Source organism: Cervus canadensis, chromosome 26 (genome assembly GCF_019320065.1).
Source record: "Cervus canadensis isolate Bull #8, Minnesota chromosome 26, ASM1932006v1, whole genome shotgun sequence".
Classification (NCBI taxonomy): domain Eukaryota; kingdom Metazoa; phylum Chordata; class Mammalia; order Artiodactyla; family Cervidae; genus Cervus; species Cervus canadensis.
The window spans coordinates 49,485,957-49,498,977 of NC_057411.1; the positions used below are offsets into that span (position 1 = coordinate 49,485,957).

At 60.4% G+C, this 13,021-nt stretch overlaps 1 protein-coding gene across 1 annotated transcript in view; it reads left to right on the plus strand.

The window, feature by feature from the left end:
• Positions 1–3,481, plus strand: part of SORCS2 (sortilin related VPS10 domain containing receptor 2) — a 488,906-nt gene extending 485,425 nt beyond the window's left edge. Inside the window, exon 27 of the mRNA XM_043447910.1 lies at positions 1,329–3,481. Coding sequence (XP_043303845.1) covers positions 1,329–1,393 — 65 coding nt within the window. The 3' untranslated portion in view covers positions 1,394–3,481. The remainder of the gene's footprint in view (positions 1–1,328) is intronic.
• The last annotated feature ends 9,540 nt before the right edge of the window (positions 3,482–13,021 follow it).

Here is a 13,021-nt window from a genome sequence, read left to right on the forward strand (position 1 = left end):
GCAGCCGCTCCACCTCTCCTGGCCGTCACCGCTGGCCCTTGGTTCTGACTCTGCGGTTGAGGTGACCATGATCTGTCCATCTTTGGAGGGGACACACACTCTGATGGGATAGCACGCCCCATCTCCACTCCCTCCTCAACCCGTGGGGAGACTGAGGCCCGGGAGCCCTGAGTCCCACCAGAGCACTGGAGCTGCCCACCCGGCCGCGTGAGCGCTGAGTGCTCCAGGCCACATGAATGCTGAGTGCTCCTGACCACATGAGCGCTGAGTGCTCCAGGCCACATGAATGCTGAGTGCTCCAGGCAGCGTGAGCGCTGAGTGCTCAAGCTGCATGGCTTCCTCCACAGCCCAGCAGGGGCGCTCCTTTTCAGAGCTGAGACCTGGACTGGCCCGGGGTCAGGGCCACACAGCTGGTAGGGAAGGGGCTGGAGTCCAGACCCTGGGGCCCCTGCTCCCCCAACCCTTAATAGTCGCTCTGCACCCCACCTGCCCTGCACGCCCCGGCCCTGGGGTGCTGTGATGTCCCCAGTGGGGCCCGAGGACGCGCCGGCAAGCTGCCACCTGGGGGGAGGGGTGTCATCGCTGCCCTTTTATCCCCTCAACCCATATCTGCCGTGTCCCTGGGACTGTGGGAGGCGGAGTCGTCGTCCCCACCTTTTAAACAGCTAGAAGTGAGGTACAGAGAGGTGACGTCGCCCACCCAGGCGGCCCAGTGGACAGGTGGCTGACCTTGGACCCAAAGCCCCAGGCCAGCTCACGACCCCGTGGTCCCCACGGCCGGCTGGAACCTCTCCGCCGCTCCGTCTCCGTGCGCCCGGGAGGTGGGGGCTCCAGGCAGCCAGCGGCCACGCCTCTGCTCCCCAGGGGTCTCAGAACGCGGCCCCGCCTGGGACCCTGGCTGACCCCTGCATTTCTGACGGTCCCTGTGCCCTTCTCTCTCCCGCCGCCGCCCGGGGCCTCACCTGGCCGCCCTGCAGTGCCCCCTGCCCGGGGGGCACAGAGCCCCGCCTACCTCCCCCTGCTGCCGATGCCGGGGCCGGCCCCCCTGCAGGTCAGTGGGTGCGGTGGGGGCGGGTGGCGGGCGCGGCCTCACCCCGAGGCCCCCTGGGTCCACTGCTTGTGCCGGCACCGGGAGACCCGCCCTCAGTCACCCGCCCACCCCACAACCTCCGCACCCGCGTCCAGGCACGACCCGCACGACGATGGCGGGAGGAAGCTCGGGATGCCCCGCACGTCGGCGGAGGCCGCACGCACCGCGCCCGCGCGCCGCCGGCCCCGGTCCCGCGCCGCTGGGCCGGCCGCGAGCTCACACCGGGTCTCTCCTCCAGGGAATCACTCGGGCGTGGTCCTGAGCGTCAGCTCCCGGGAGATGCACAGCTACCTGGTGAGCTGAGGCCGCGGAGGCCGCGCCCGGAACGCTCTCCTCTCCGCCGCGTCATACCCCGCGGAGGGCCCAGGACCACACCGCCGCCCCCCGGCTCGGGGTGGGACCCGCACCCCCGCGGAGACCTCGGGAAAGCCTCCTCCTCCTCCCGCCGCGTCCACGCCAGCCGACAGCTGCCCCCGCCCCGTCCAGCTCGAGCCCGCCCCGCCCCGGCCCCCAGCTCGAAGCCCACACCCCGTCACTCCGGCGAGGAGGCCTGACTTCTCATAGGCGAGGCCGGGCCCCCTGAGACTGGGGGGTGAGCCTGCCGGACTCTCGGAAGCGCAGACCCCCCACCCCCCGCCTCCCATCACCTGCACCGGGGGCTCTTGTCCCCGGAGGAATGCGGAGCCCCGCTTTCTTCCTCGGAACCCCCAGGAAGGCAGCTCCCACCGCTCACAGGCCGTCCCTCTGCGGGGGTCGTGCGCACCCTCCAGAATCCGGAAAGCCTGCTGCTGCCCCCCCACGCCACACTCCCAGCCTCCCTCCGGGGTCCCCTTCCTCTTTTTAACCTGCAGAGATGTAAATACCTCTCTAGGTAGCCATTTTCGGTTTCTGGGGGGAGAGGTGGTTCTTAGCCCCCGTTCTTGGGAACCCCGTTTGCCGAACGCCCAGAAATGCTCCTCCACCCCGCCCCCCCCCCAAGCCTTCTCTCCTGGGGTCCCGCCACCAAAAGCAAAGCTCCCCCCAGCTCCGCCCTCCATGGGCGGCTTCCAGTCCCGGGAGCGGCCTCGAGACAGATGCCCAGTGTTTTGCGTTCCCTCTTGGCTTGAGGGAGCCGCGCAGAAACCCAGGAACCAGGAGAGGTTAGAAAGGCAGAGCGTGAAGGGCAGACAGGGAGTGCCCGCCTTGTCTTGAAGACAGAGCCGCTGAGGCCCAGAGAGGGAGCGGCTGCCCTGGGGTCACACACAGCAAGGGGCCGCAGAGGTGCCCCAGGAGCCAGCCCCCCGCTTCCCACACAGTTCGACCCCCTCGCTCACCGATGCCTAGAATCAGGGACTCGGGGAGAATCTGGGGGCGGGGTTTCACCTTTTGCCTTGAAACTGGAGGCGGCCCCACCCCACCCCCTCCCTGGTCTCTCAGGTGGCCAGAGCCTCCCCCCAGAGGTGGGGACACCCTGGAGCCCAGGCTAGGACCCCCCGGCTGCGAGGAGTCCAGGATGAAGCCCGGGGCAGTGGGAAGCCTTAGCTCGCTTCCGCAGAAAAGAAACTCAGCCTGCGAGGGGTCATCTGCACCCCCAGAGCAGCTCCCGCATGTGGGAGGGGGGACCCTGGCATCCAGTCCCACGTGTCACAAATGGGGTCTGGACCGGCTCAGAAGGGGTCACTGCAGGTCACGGGGCGGGCGGCAGAGGCGCCCCCCATCCCCTCCCTGCGGCCCCGCAGAGCGTCCTCCGGGAAGCCCAGGAGTTGCGGGGCACTGTGGGGAGAGGCTGGGTTCTCGGGGCGTCTGCCTCCGCCAGCCTGCCTGCCCTCTCCAAAGACCCCTTAGGGAGCCCCGCGTCCTGCCGTCCACCCCAGCCCGGCCTGTGAGCCTCATTCCAGGGTCAGACACCTGTCAGCGCTGGCCCCGTCCCAGGTCAAGGTCAGCAGGGAGTCCCCCGGGCGCAGCTCAGCAGTGCCAGTGGGTGACGACCCCCCATGACCTCCTGACCCTCAGCTGCATTCTCTCGCTGATGGGATAGGGTTTCCCTTCAGCTATTTGTGTTCTCGTATTTTCTGTCATCATTTCTATGAAGAGCGTTTTGGGTGTGCGGACCCAAGAGCCTGGGAATAAGTTGGCATCTATAACCGAATACGTTCCATCCCCATAACCGTGTAGATCGACACGTAGGTCTGGGTTTATCTGGTTCCACGTTTTGAGGTCCTGCATCTTTGACGTACAGGTACTCGCGGGCCCCCGGGAAGAGCGGGCTGGGCTTGGACCGCTAACGTCTCATTCAGCTGGATCGAGCCCACACTTCTATATGCACATAACAGAGATGCGATAAATTCTTTCTTATTTTTCCTTTTTAAAAATCAATAAATCATTTGTGATGCTTTTAACAAAGATTAAATGAGTATGATCGGCGTTTGCCTTATTACGAAGCTATTTGTCAACGTTTCCCTAAACACACACCCAGGGCCCCAGAACTGTGGTGTCACAGAGGCTGGGGTGGGCCAGGGGTCCCTGCGCTTTGGGGGGAGGGTGCCATGACGTTGGCCATCTCGGTCACTGGACACAGACATGCCTCCTGCAGAGCAGAGATGCCACCACGTCCTCACACGGGTCTCCTTACTTCACCGCCAGTGGCAGCCGAGGGGCCCTGGAGCCCACTCCGCTTGCCCAGTGAGGTGCAGGGCCTGGAGGTGCACCCCAGGTGAACGGAATCCCCTTGTCCCTGAAATGCCTCCCGCTTGTCTTTGAGGAGACCGAGGAGCCAGGAGTGGATAGAGGAAGCCCTGGTGTGGTCACGTCACCACTCCGTGCACACGCACACTCACACACACACACAGACACACATTTATATACTTGCACACACAGAGACACACAACACACACTCATAGCTTTCACGCAGACTCACAGACACACCCCCTTCCTTCTCTGGACCACAGTACGTGGAGTTCAGTGTCGTCAACATCCTCAAAGCCTTCCGGCCAGATCTCGTGCCCCCTGGGACCGGGGCCGAACCCCAGGCTGGAGCCCTGAGTGAACAGGACATGCCCCTGGGGCCCAAAGGAGACCCCGGGCCCGCGGGGATGCTGATGATGATTGCAGGACCCAACCAGGAGGGGAGGGCCGGGGGCCTATGGGAACCAGGTCTGCAGGACGGGGAAGGGGAGGACGTGTGGGAAGCAGGCCAGAGCCGGGGCCTTGCAGGGCGGGGAAGGCCGAGAGGAGTGTGTGTGCATGTGTGTGAGAGTGTGTGTGTGTGTTTGCAGGCTAGGGCCGGAGCCCTCCAAGGCGGGGGAGGCCAAGAGGACTGTGTGTGTGTGTGTGTGTGTGTGTGTGAGTGTGTGTGTGCGTGTGTGTTCGCAAAGCCAGAGCTGGGGCCATCCAGGGCAGGCATGCTGTGGAGAGGTTGAGAGGATGGTGTGTATGTGTGCCTGTGTGTGTGTGTGTGTGAGTATGTATGTGTCTATGCATGTGTCTATGCATGTGAATATCTGTATATGCCTGCATTTGTGTGTGTGTGTGTTTACAAGGCCAGAGCTGGGGCCATCCAGGGTGGGGATGCTGTGGGGAGGCTGGAGAGGACTGTGTGTGTGAGTGTGTGTGTGTGAGGATGCATGGGTGTGTGTGTGAGTGTGTGTGTGTGAGGATGCATGGGTGTGTGTGTGAGGATGCATGGGGGTGTGTGTGTGTGTGAGGATGCATGGGTGTGTGTGTGTGGGTGTGTGTGAGGATGCATGGGTGTGTGTGTGTGTGTGAGGATGCATGGGTGTGTGTGTGTATGAGGATGCATGGGGGTGTGTGTGTGGGTGTGTGTGAGGATGCATGGGTGTGTGTGTGTGTGTGAGGATGCATGGGTGTGTGTGAGTGTGTGTGAGTGAGGATGCATGGGTGTGTGTGTGTGTGTGACAATGCATGTGTGTGTGTGTGTGTGTGTGTGAGGATGCATGGGTGTGTGTGCGTGTGTGTGTATGAGGATGTATGGGTGTGTGTGAGTGTGTGTGAGGATGCATGGGTGTGTGAGTGTGTGACAATGCATAGGTGTGAGTGTGTGTGAGTGTGTGTGTGAGTGTGTGTGAGGATGCATGGGTGGGTGTGTGTGTGTGTGCGTGAGGATGCATGGGTGTGACTGTGTGTGAGTGTGTGTGTGTGAGGATGCATGGGTGGGTGTGTGTGTGTGTGCGTGAGGATGCATGGGTGTGACTGTGTGTGAGTGTGTGTGTGTGAGGATGTATGGGTGTGTGTGAGTGTGTGTGAGGATGCATGGGTGTGTGAGTGTGTGAGTGTGTGTGTGTGTGTGAGTGTGTGTGTGCCTATGCCTGTGAATGTGCCTATATGTGTGTCTGTGTGTATATATTTATGTGTGTGTTTGTGTTTGCCCTTCTTTGCGCCTGTGTCTATGCATGTGTGTGTCTGTGCCTGTATTTGCGTCTGTGTGTGGCCCGTGCCTGTGTGTGATGTGCGCTGTGCAAGGAGAGACAGAGAGGACTCGAGGGCTGGCACCCACGGCACAGGAGCAGGTCTTCTCCGTGTGTACGTGCCAGGCCTGGGGGAGTGAGAACCCTCCCCGCCCGGCTGGCCGATCGCGATCCCCTGCTCTGGGCGTGCCGGGCTCTGTCGGGGGTGACAAGAGTGTGCTGCTCCCGTGTCAATCCATCCGGAGCCCCTTCCTGAATGGAGGGCCAGGCAGGAGTGCGGGGGGGTCATGCTGGGGCCACGGCCCCCGGGACGGCCCGGGGCGCAGCCAGGGGCGGCCTCCTGCTCGGACCACAAGGACAGAGACGCGCCACATGGCGGCTACAAAGCACAGGTGCTGTGGCCACACCCGAGCTCCTGTGGCCGCGCAGGTCCACGAGTCCCCTGTTCACAGACGGGGAGACGGAGGTGCTGGCGGAGAAAGTTAATTTTAGCCCAAATAAGAGGCACTGCTCTAACGCTCCAGCGAAGCCCCAAATTCCAGGTGGACTCGAGTTGACTTTCACCCAAGGCACCAAGTCTGGTGTCCAGAGTCACCAGGTATTCACGAACCTCAGAGGGACAGACAGAAACATGCAGCGTCATCGACAAATCAGAACAGAGGAGGAAAAACACTTCCTCGAGGATCTGCCGAGCTCGTCCCTCTGGCTCTGTCGGTAAGACAGACGGCTGGTCCCTGCGGAAACCCAGCCAGTTTTGCTTCGTCAACAGCAGAGTTTCACTTCCAAGGATTTGGAGGCCTCCTTCCAGACCAGGGGGCGAGGGGTGGAGGGGGTGCAGCCGCAGGGCCAGCGAGCTACTCGGAGGCTGGAGGAGCAGCCCCTACCCAGGTAGGATCCCCGAGAAGGGACAACGGTCACCTCCTTCCTCAGCTGTGAGGCCCCGGGACCCCCGCAGAAGATACCCCGGCACGTGGTGACACATCCCCCGGAAGGCACGGAGGCTGCTGTCAAGACCAACACCCACTCTGGTGGGGAGTCAGGGTCAAGACCCCTTTGAGAAGGACCCCACCCAGCTGAGAGAGGGCAGAGTGGCCCCGACCCCTGGCCCCGGCCGGGCGCACGCTGCAGGGTGGGCCCTCCCCTCCCGCGTCCGACACAGACAGTGTTACCATTGGCAGACCAGGCCTCGGCCTCGGAGCTAAGAGCGGTCGCGATCACAGCTGAACACGGACCAGCTGGCGCTGACCTCGGGTCTCCAGGCTGAGCCCGGGGGCGGCGCCCCCACCCACCGCTCCCACGTGAGCCCCCACTTCCAGACCTGATCGCTGAGCTGCCCGATCACAGTGCCCCCCGCTGGGTCCAGCCACAGCCGGGCCCTCAGTAGCTCCCTCCGTCCTGAAGGGGCAGGGGGCGCCCTGGGGGCCGTGAGCAGCCTCTTTGTGCGGTCGCTGTCGACACAGCAGGACCAGCCGGAGGAGGAAACCCTGCGACCTCCGAGCTCAGAGGCAAAGAGAGCGGCCAGACGCGCCCAGCCTGCTAATGTGGTGGGGGCCAGGGTGGAGGGCGGGGGTCTTGGGCAGCTGCCCCGGCCCCTGCTCATCTGATTCTATTAGGCATGAAAACTTCACACAAGCCTCGGGCTGTGGGAGTGATCACCCCGTGCTGCTGTTTCCACGGACACGGTGACCAGGGTGGGCCCAGCCACTCCCTCTCCTGGCCGCGCATGACCCATCCCCCCGTGGCCTCACTTCCACAACCTGGGCCCGTGAGGCCCAGGGGATTTTGCAGCTCATCGAGCTCAGAGTTGCCAATTGCAGGCACTAACCGCACCAGCCCAGGCATCTTAATGGCCCGTGCCCATAACCCCCTGGCATTGCTGTGACGTTGTGATGAGACTGTTAATCTCCGACGGTACTAGCTCAGCAGACGGCACTTTACTCCAATCTCCGCCCTGGCTCTGCGCGGGGACACGGGACCACGCTCGTGGTTTGCAGCTCACAGGTTACCGCCCAGGTGCTTGGCCCTGTCCAGCAGGCTCCACCCGCCGCCGCCATCAGAACCACGAGCCAAGGTGACCACAGGGACGACGGCGGCTCCCACGCAGTCTCCGCTGTGTATCGGGTCCAAGGCGGGCGCTTCCCACACACGGCCGTGAACCGGGCCGGCAGCAAGCCCGGAGACAGGTGCCGACACCCCCGCCCCAGAGTCGCAGGCAGCAAGGCATAAAGCAATCTAGAGCCGGGGTTCAGCCGGACATCACCGGGCAGCCCAGGCCCTCTGCTGACCACAGCACTTCTGCAGGCAGGGGGAGGCCACTGCGTCCTACGTGAAGGGTGCTTCGGAGTGGGGCTGGGTCAGCTGTGCAGAGACTGCCAAGGGTGAGTCACGGGGACAGATCGCAGGCGGGCGTGAGGACAGAGGCCTCCTGGGAGCCAGTCGAGGGAATCACGGGAGGCGAGGCACTAGACAAAGAACAGAATAACATGTTCTGGAATTGCCTGGCAACTCAAGGGCAGAGAACCAGGGCAGCAGCTAAGGCAGTGTGTGGACGGGAATGAGTTAATAGACCTGGAGAGACAGGAAATGCCGGAGGGAGAGCAGGGGATGCGGGGCAGCAAGGCCTTGAGGGGTGAGGGTCCCGGAGCCTGAGTGTGAGCAGAGGGTCAGATCAGGTGGGAGTGGGGACCCCTGACCCTGGAACAGAAGGGCTCAGAAGCACCTGGGTTGGGAGCTTCTCTTCCAGCTGCTCCGTGTTCTCAGGGAAGTTACAAGTGAGGTCATCCCCAAAAGTGAGAAGAGAGAAGGGAGCCAGGGAAACAGGAGAAGGTGTGAAATTTTATCGGGACAGTGAGAAAGTAGATTGGTTAAGGAAGTTGTTGAAATCGCCGGCAGGGTGGAGGTCTCATGGGAGGTCTGCATCACAGCGTTCTGTGGAGACCTTCTGGTGTGGCTCTGTGACTCCAAGCCACAGCCCACTGCCCGGGAACAGAGCCACCAAGGTGTCCCCAGGCTACAGAATGGCTGCAGCAGCTCCAGCCTGGACACCTTCCTCTCATAAAGTCTGGATGCTCTGGTCAGGTCACATGGACATCCCAGGAGGAACCCCTATATGGCTCACGGTCTTAATCCTCAGCCACATGCTACTCCACTTTTAAGCAGGAGGTGGGGTCATCACATGTCCCAAGCAGGAGGTGGGGCCATCACACGTCCCTGCATTTGGGACAGAACCACCACAGAGAGCTGCTGATGATGCTCAGCCTGCAGTCCTAACCTCAGATGGAGGTCAGTTCCAGAGGTGCACATACGGTGATGGTCTGCTAGACGCTCATGATTTGCCTGGGGCAACATCACGCTGCCTTCAGGATTAATGTGCAAAAGGAAGATTACCCCAGCAGCTGAGAACGCAGTGAGGGGAGACGGGACACAGGCTCCTGAACCAGAAAACGCTTGGTCTGGAGGGAGTGCTCTTCATTCAAGGATAGATAACCAGAAAGAAACACAACCACAGCCCCAAGGGGCCTGAAGAACAATCCCGCATCTGAGACCGTTGGAGGGCTGCCCTGCAGGTTCAGAGAGAAGCATGGTTGGTGCAGAAGAGCTTATTAAAGGAAGCTGAAGGAAATTTTAGAGATTGTATGTGTCGTGTCTCGAAGCGAAATGTCAGAAGCTGTGGCCTTTTTGAGACCAGACAGAAGAGATACAGGCTGAGGAGGAGGGGACGCCACTGGAGGGAGGTGAGGCAGGAGAGTGAGAAGGCAGGAGCGGAATTAGCATCTATTTGCATTAAAGTAATAAAGAGCAGATTACCTATCTCTAAAAATAACAAAGGAACAAGGAATGGAGTCAATAAAAGCCTTGTAGGAGATGGAGAGAGCTCTCCCATTCAACACAGGCTCCCTGGGGAATCAGGGACACAAGCCAAGCTGGAGGAAGTCTGAACCTACAGGTCAAAAGGCCTACACAGTGTCAGGACAAAGTCCATCCTGTAAGAAGGTCGGGAATTGAACCATAAAGATTAAAAAAGTCTTACAAAGTCTAAACAGAATATACGGAATACTCACCAGGAGGGGGATGGGCAGGACTGAGCCTGGGAGGTAAATAGAGGGACTGTGTTGACTGGGCTCCATCTGGGCGTTACTCATTTGTATGGAAAGTAGAAGGGTTCACGGAGATTTGAAAGTGTTCAAAGCTGTAAGATCTGGGCACGTTTCAAAGGAAAAATAGCCCCCGAAACATCTTTCTATCAACCAAGGGGTGCTTGGCCACCTGATGTGAAGAACTGACTCGTTGGAAAAGACCCTGATGCTGGGAAAGATTGAAGGCGGGAGGACAAAGATTGAAGGGGACAACACAGGATGAGATGGTTGGATGACATCACCGACTCGATGGACATGAGTTTGAGCAAGCTCCGGGAGTTGGTGATGGACAGGGAAGCCTGGCGTGCTGCAGTCCGTGGGGTCGCAAAGAGTCGGCCACGACTGAGCGACTGAACTGAACTGAACTGAACTGAAGGGGTGGTTCAAAAGCCAGCACCTCCTGCTGGGAGCTTTGGGAGGCAGGCGGGGCTGGCGGCCACCTCCGGACCAGGTAACAGCATTCACCGTAACAGACGTGGGGACAGAAGAGAGCAAGAAGCCACAAGATTCCTGTGCACTCCCTGAGACCCGAGGCTTGGTGTGGGCTTAGGGACAATTGCAGGGTGAGATTTGGTGCTTAGATTGGCTCTGCGCCTTCTGTTTTTGGCGTTGAGACGGGAGTGACCGACGGGGTGGTGTGGCATCACTGTCTTTGTTCTGCCGTCCCACGTGCCTGACTGTCATCCGCCCACCCCCACCGGCACCACTCACGTCCCCGTGGAAGGTTTCCTGAGAAGCTGGGGCAGAGGTGCGATCTGGCCAAGAAGAGGCAGGGGTGCCGTCCTCTGGGGAGGCGGCCACGGGTAGCCGTGTGGATGGACACGAGGTTGGAAGCGTTTTGCTTTGCTGCCATAGACTTGGGCGGTTGCTGGGAACTTTCAAGCAGTTCCTGAGATTCAAGCAGCTTCTGGTCAAGCTTTTGTGCCAAAGACCGAGGCGTCTCTAAGACGGTTCCCGACTTGCTCGTCACCAGCCTGTGCTGTGATCACACACACCTCTGGCACCCTTTCCAAAACCCTCTGTGTGTGCAGCATCCAGGGCAGCTGGTCACCTGCGTCCCACCAAGGCGTGCGGAGGACCTGCTGTTTTCTCCCCACCAGACCCGACCAGCATGGTTGAAGGTGCTGGCATTCTGGAGGAGAAGCCAGACTCCCTGGCTGCTTAGAAAGAGCTGGAGCATTTGCCTAGACCTGTGAGGGCAGCTGCTTCCTGCCAGGTGGGAGCAACTTCACCAACAGGCATGAAATAGAAAGGGCCGCCTGTCTCCCAGGTACTGGGTGGTTCAGTCGCTAAATGAAATGAAAAAAATGAAGGTTAGTCACTCAGTCGTGTCTGACTCTTTGTGACTCCATGGACTGTAGCCCACCAGGCTCCTCTGTCCGTGGAATTCTCCAGGCAGGAATACTGGAGTGGGTTGCCATTTCCCCCTCCAGGGGGTCTTCCTAACCCAGGGATCGAACCCAGGTCTCCTGCATTGCAGGCAGAGTCTTAACCAGCTGAGCCACCAGGAAGCTGTCCAGTTCTTTGTGACCGCATGGACTGCAGCACGCCAGGCTTCCCTGTCCTTCACTGTCTCCCTGAGTTTGTTCAAACCCATGCCCATTGAGTCGGTGATGCCATCCAGCCATCTCATCCTCTGTCATCCCCTTCTCCTGCCCTCAATCTTTCCCAGCATCAGGGTCTTTTCCAATGAGTCAGCTCTTTGCATGAGGTGGCCAAAGTATTGGAGTTTCAGCTTTAGCGTCAGTCCTACCAATGAACACCCAGGACTGACCTCCTTTAGGATGGACTGGTTGGATCTCCTTGCAGTCCAGGGGACTCTCAAGAGTCTTCTCCAACACCACAGTTCAAAAGCATCAATTCTTTGGGGCTCAGCTTTCTTTATAGTCCAACGCTCACATCCATACATGACCACTGGTAAAACCATAGCCTTGACTAGACGGACCTTTATGGACAAAGTGACATCTCTGCTTCTTGATAGGCTGGGAGCCACGCGTGTTCCATAGAAAGTGGTGCAACTGCACCAGCTGCAGGGTGCTCACCCCGTCTCTCACGCGGGAAACCTCAGGAGAACTGGGCGGGGCTGTGGGCGGAGTCCCCGCCCTGCGACTCCCAGGTCCCGGATGGCGGGACGGCCTGCAGTTCCTCTCGCGCCCCAAGGTTGCTTTGTTTACTGTCTTAGGAGGAAGAGGACTTTTGATGAGTTGGGGGCGGTCCCTGCCCCGGGAGCCCGCTGGGTCTGGAAACCAGGAGGAGATGCTTCCTGTGGCCCGGGCTGTATCCCCAACACTTTCAGGAACCAGGGAAAGCCTCACAGCAGAACCCCTCTGACCCACGCAGAGGCCGAAGCTCCACCAAAGATCTCAACCCCCCAACCCCGGCTCTGGCAGGGGGGCCTCCAAGGCACTGGGGATCCCCAGGATCCACCTGCCTGGGGTGGGGGCCAGCATCCGCCACCCCCAGAGTGTGCGGGCTCCCTGCCCACCCCCAGCGCGGTCTCTGTCCGCATGCTGCGTGCGCACCTGTGGGGAGGTTGGGGGCGAAGCACCTCACAGACTCAGGCAGGAATCAGCCCTCACGGGCTGCAAGCCCCCTGGACTCCGGGGGCTCCAGGTGTGTGACCGTCCAGGTCTGGGAGGTGACAACAATTCTCCCCACTGTCGCAGTGACTCAAGTCAGTCTTGAACCGCCAGGCCCAGTGTGTGTTTATGGCTTGATCTGCAGAGGTCAAGTTGGGAACTTAGTGGGATGTCCCGTGACCCCAGACCTAGGGACACCGGGATCAGTGAGTCACACCAAACATCTCCTGGGCTCTCCTCCTCCAGAGTTGCCTTCATCCAGCCCGGGTTCGGGGGAGGCAGCTCCTGTTCTTAGCGGCCAACACAGAGCTCTTCAAGAAACACCCCCTGTGCCGGAGACCCCCCATCCTCCCAGGGTCGGCGTGGGAGTGTCCCCGGGGACCCCTGAGTCCCCTGATGCAGAGGGGTGGGGATGGGTCCCTGGTGCGTCCCATGGAGGGTTGGCTGGAGTCTGTCACCACCAGAAGACAGGGGGTGTCTTCATGGCATTTCACGATTTATAATTATGTGTTTATCAGCGAGGTCGCCCGGGTCACACGCATATCCATCACCTGCTGCGGTGAGGAGCTGGTGCCGACAGTCACGTTTATAGAGTCTGTGTCTCCAGGGCCCCAGGTGCAGTAGGGGTTTCAGTAAGCCGTCCCCGAATGAATAAATGAATGCATGATCAGTTGAAGTAAATGACAGTGTTTATCCTGCTGGAGAGAGAACCCACAGAGGAAAGCATTTCCGTTCGACAAGAGTCTTACGGATGCTGTAGGACGTTTCACGGATGGGTCGTCTCCCATCACACGATACCCAGCATGCGTTTCC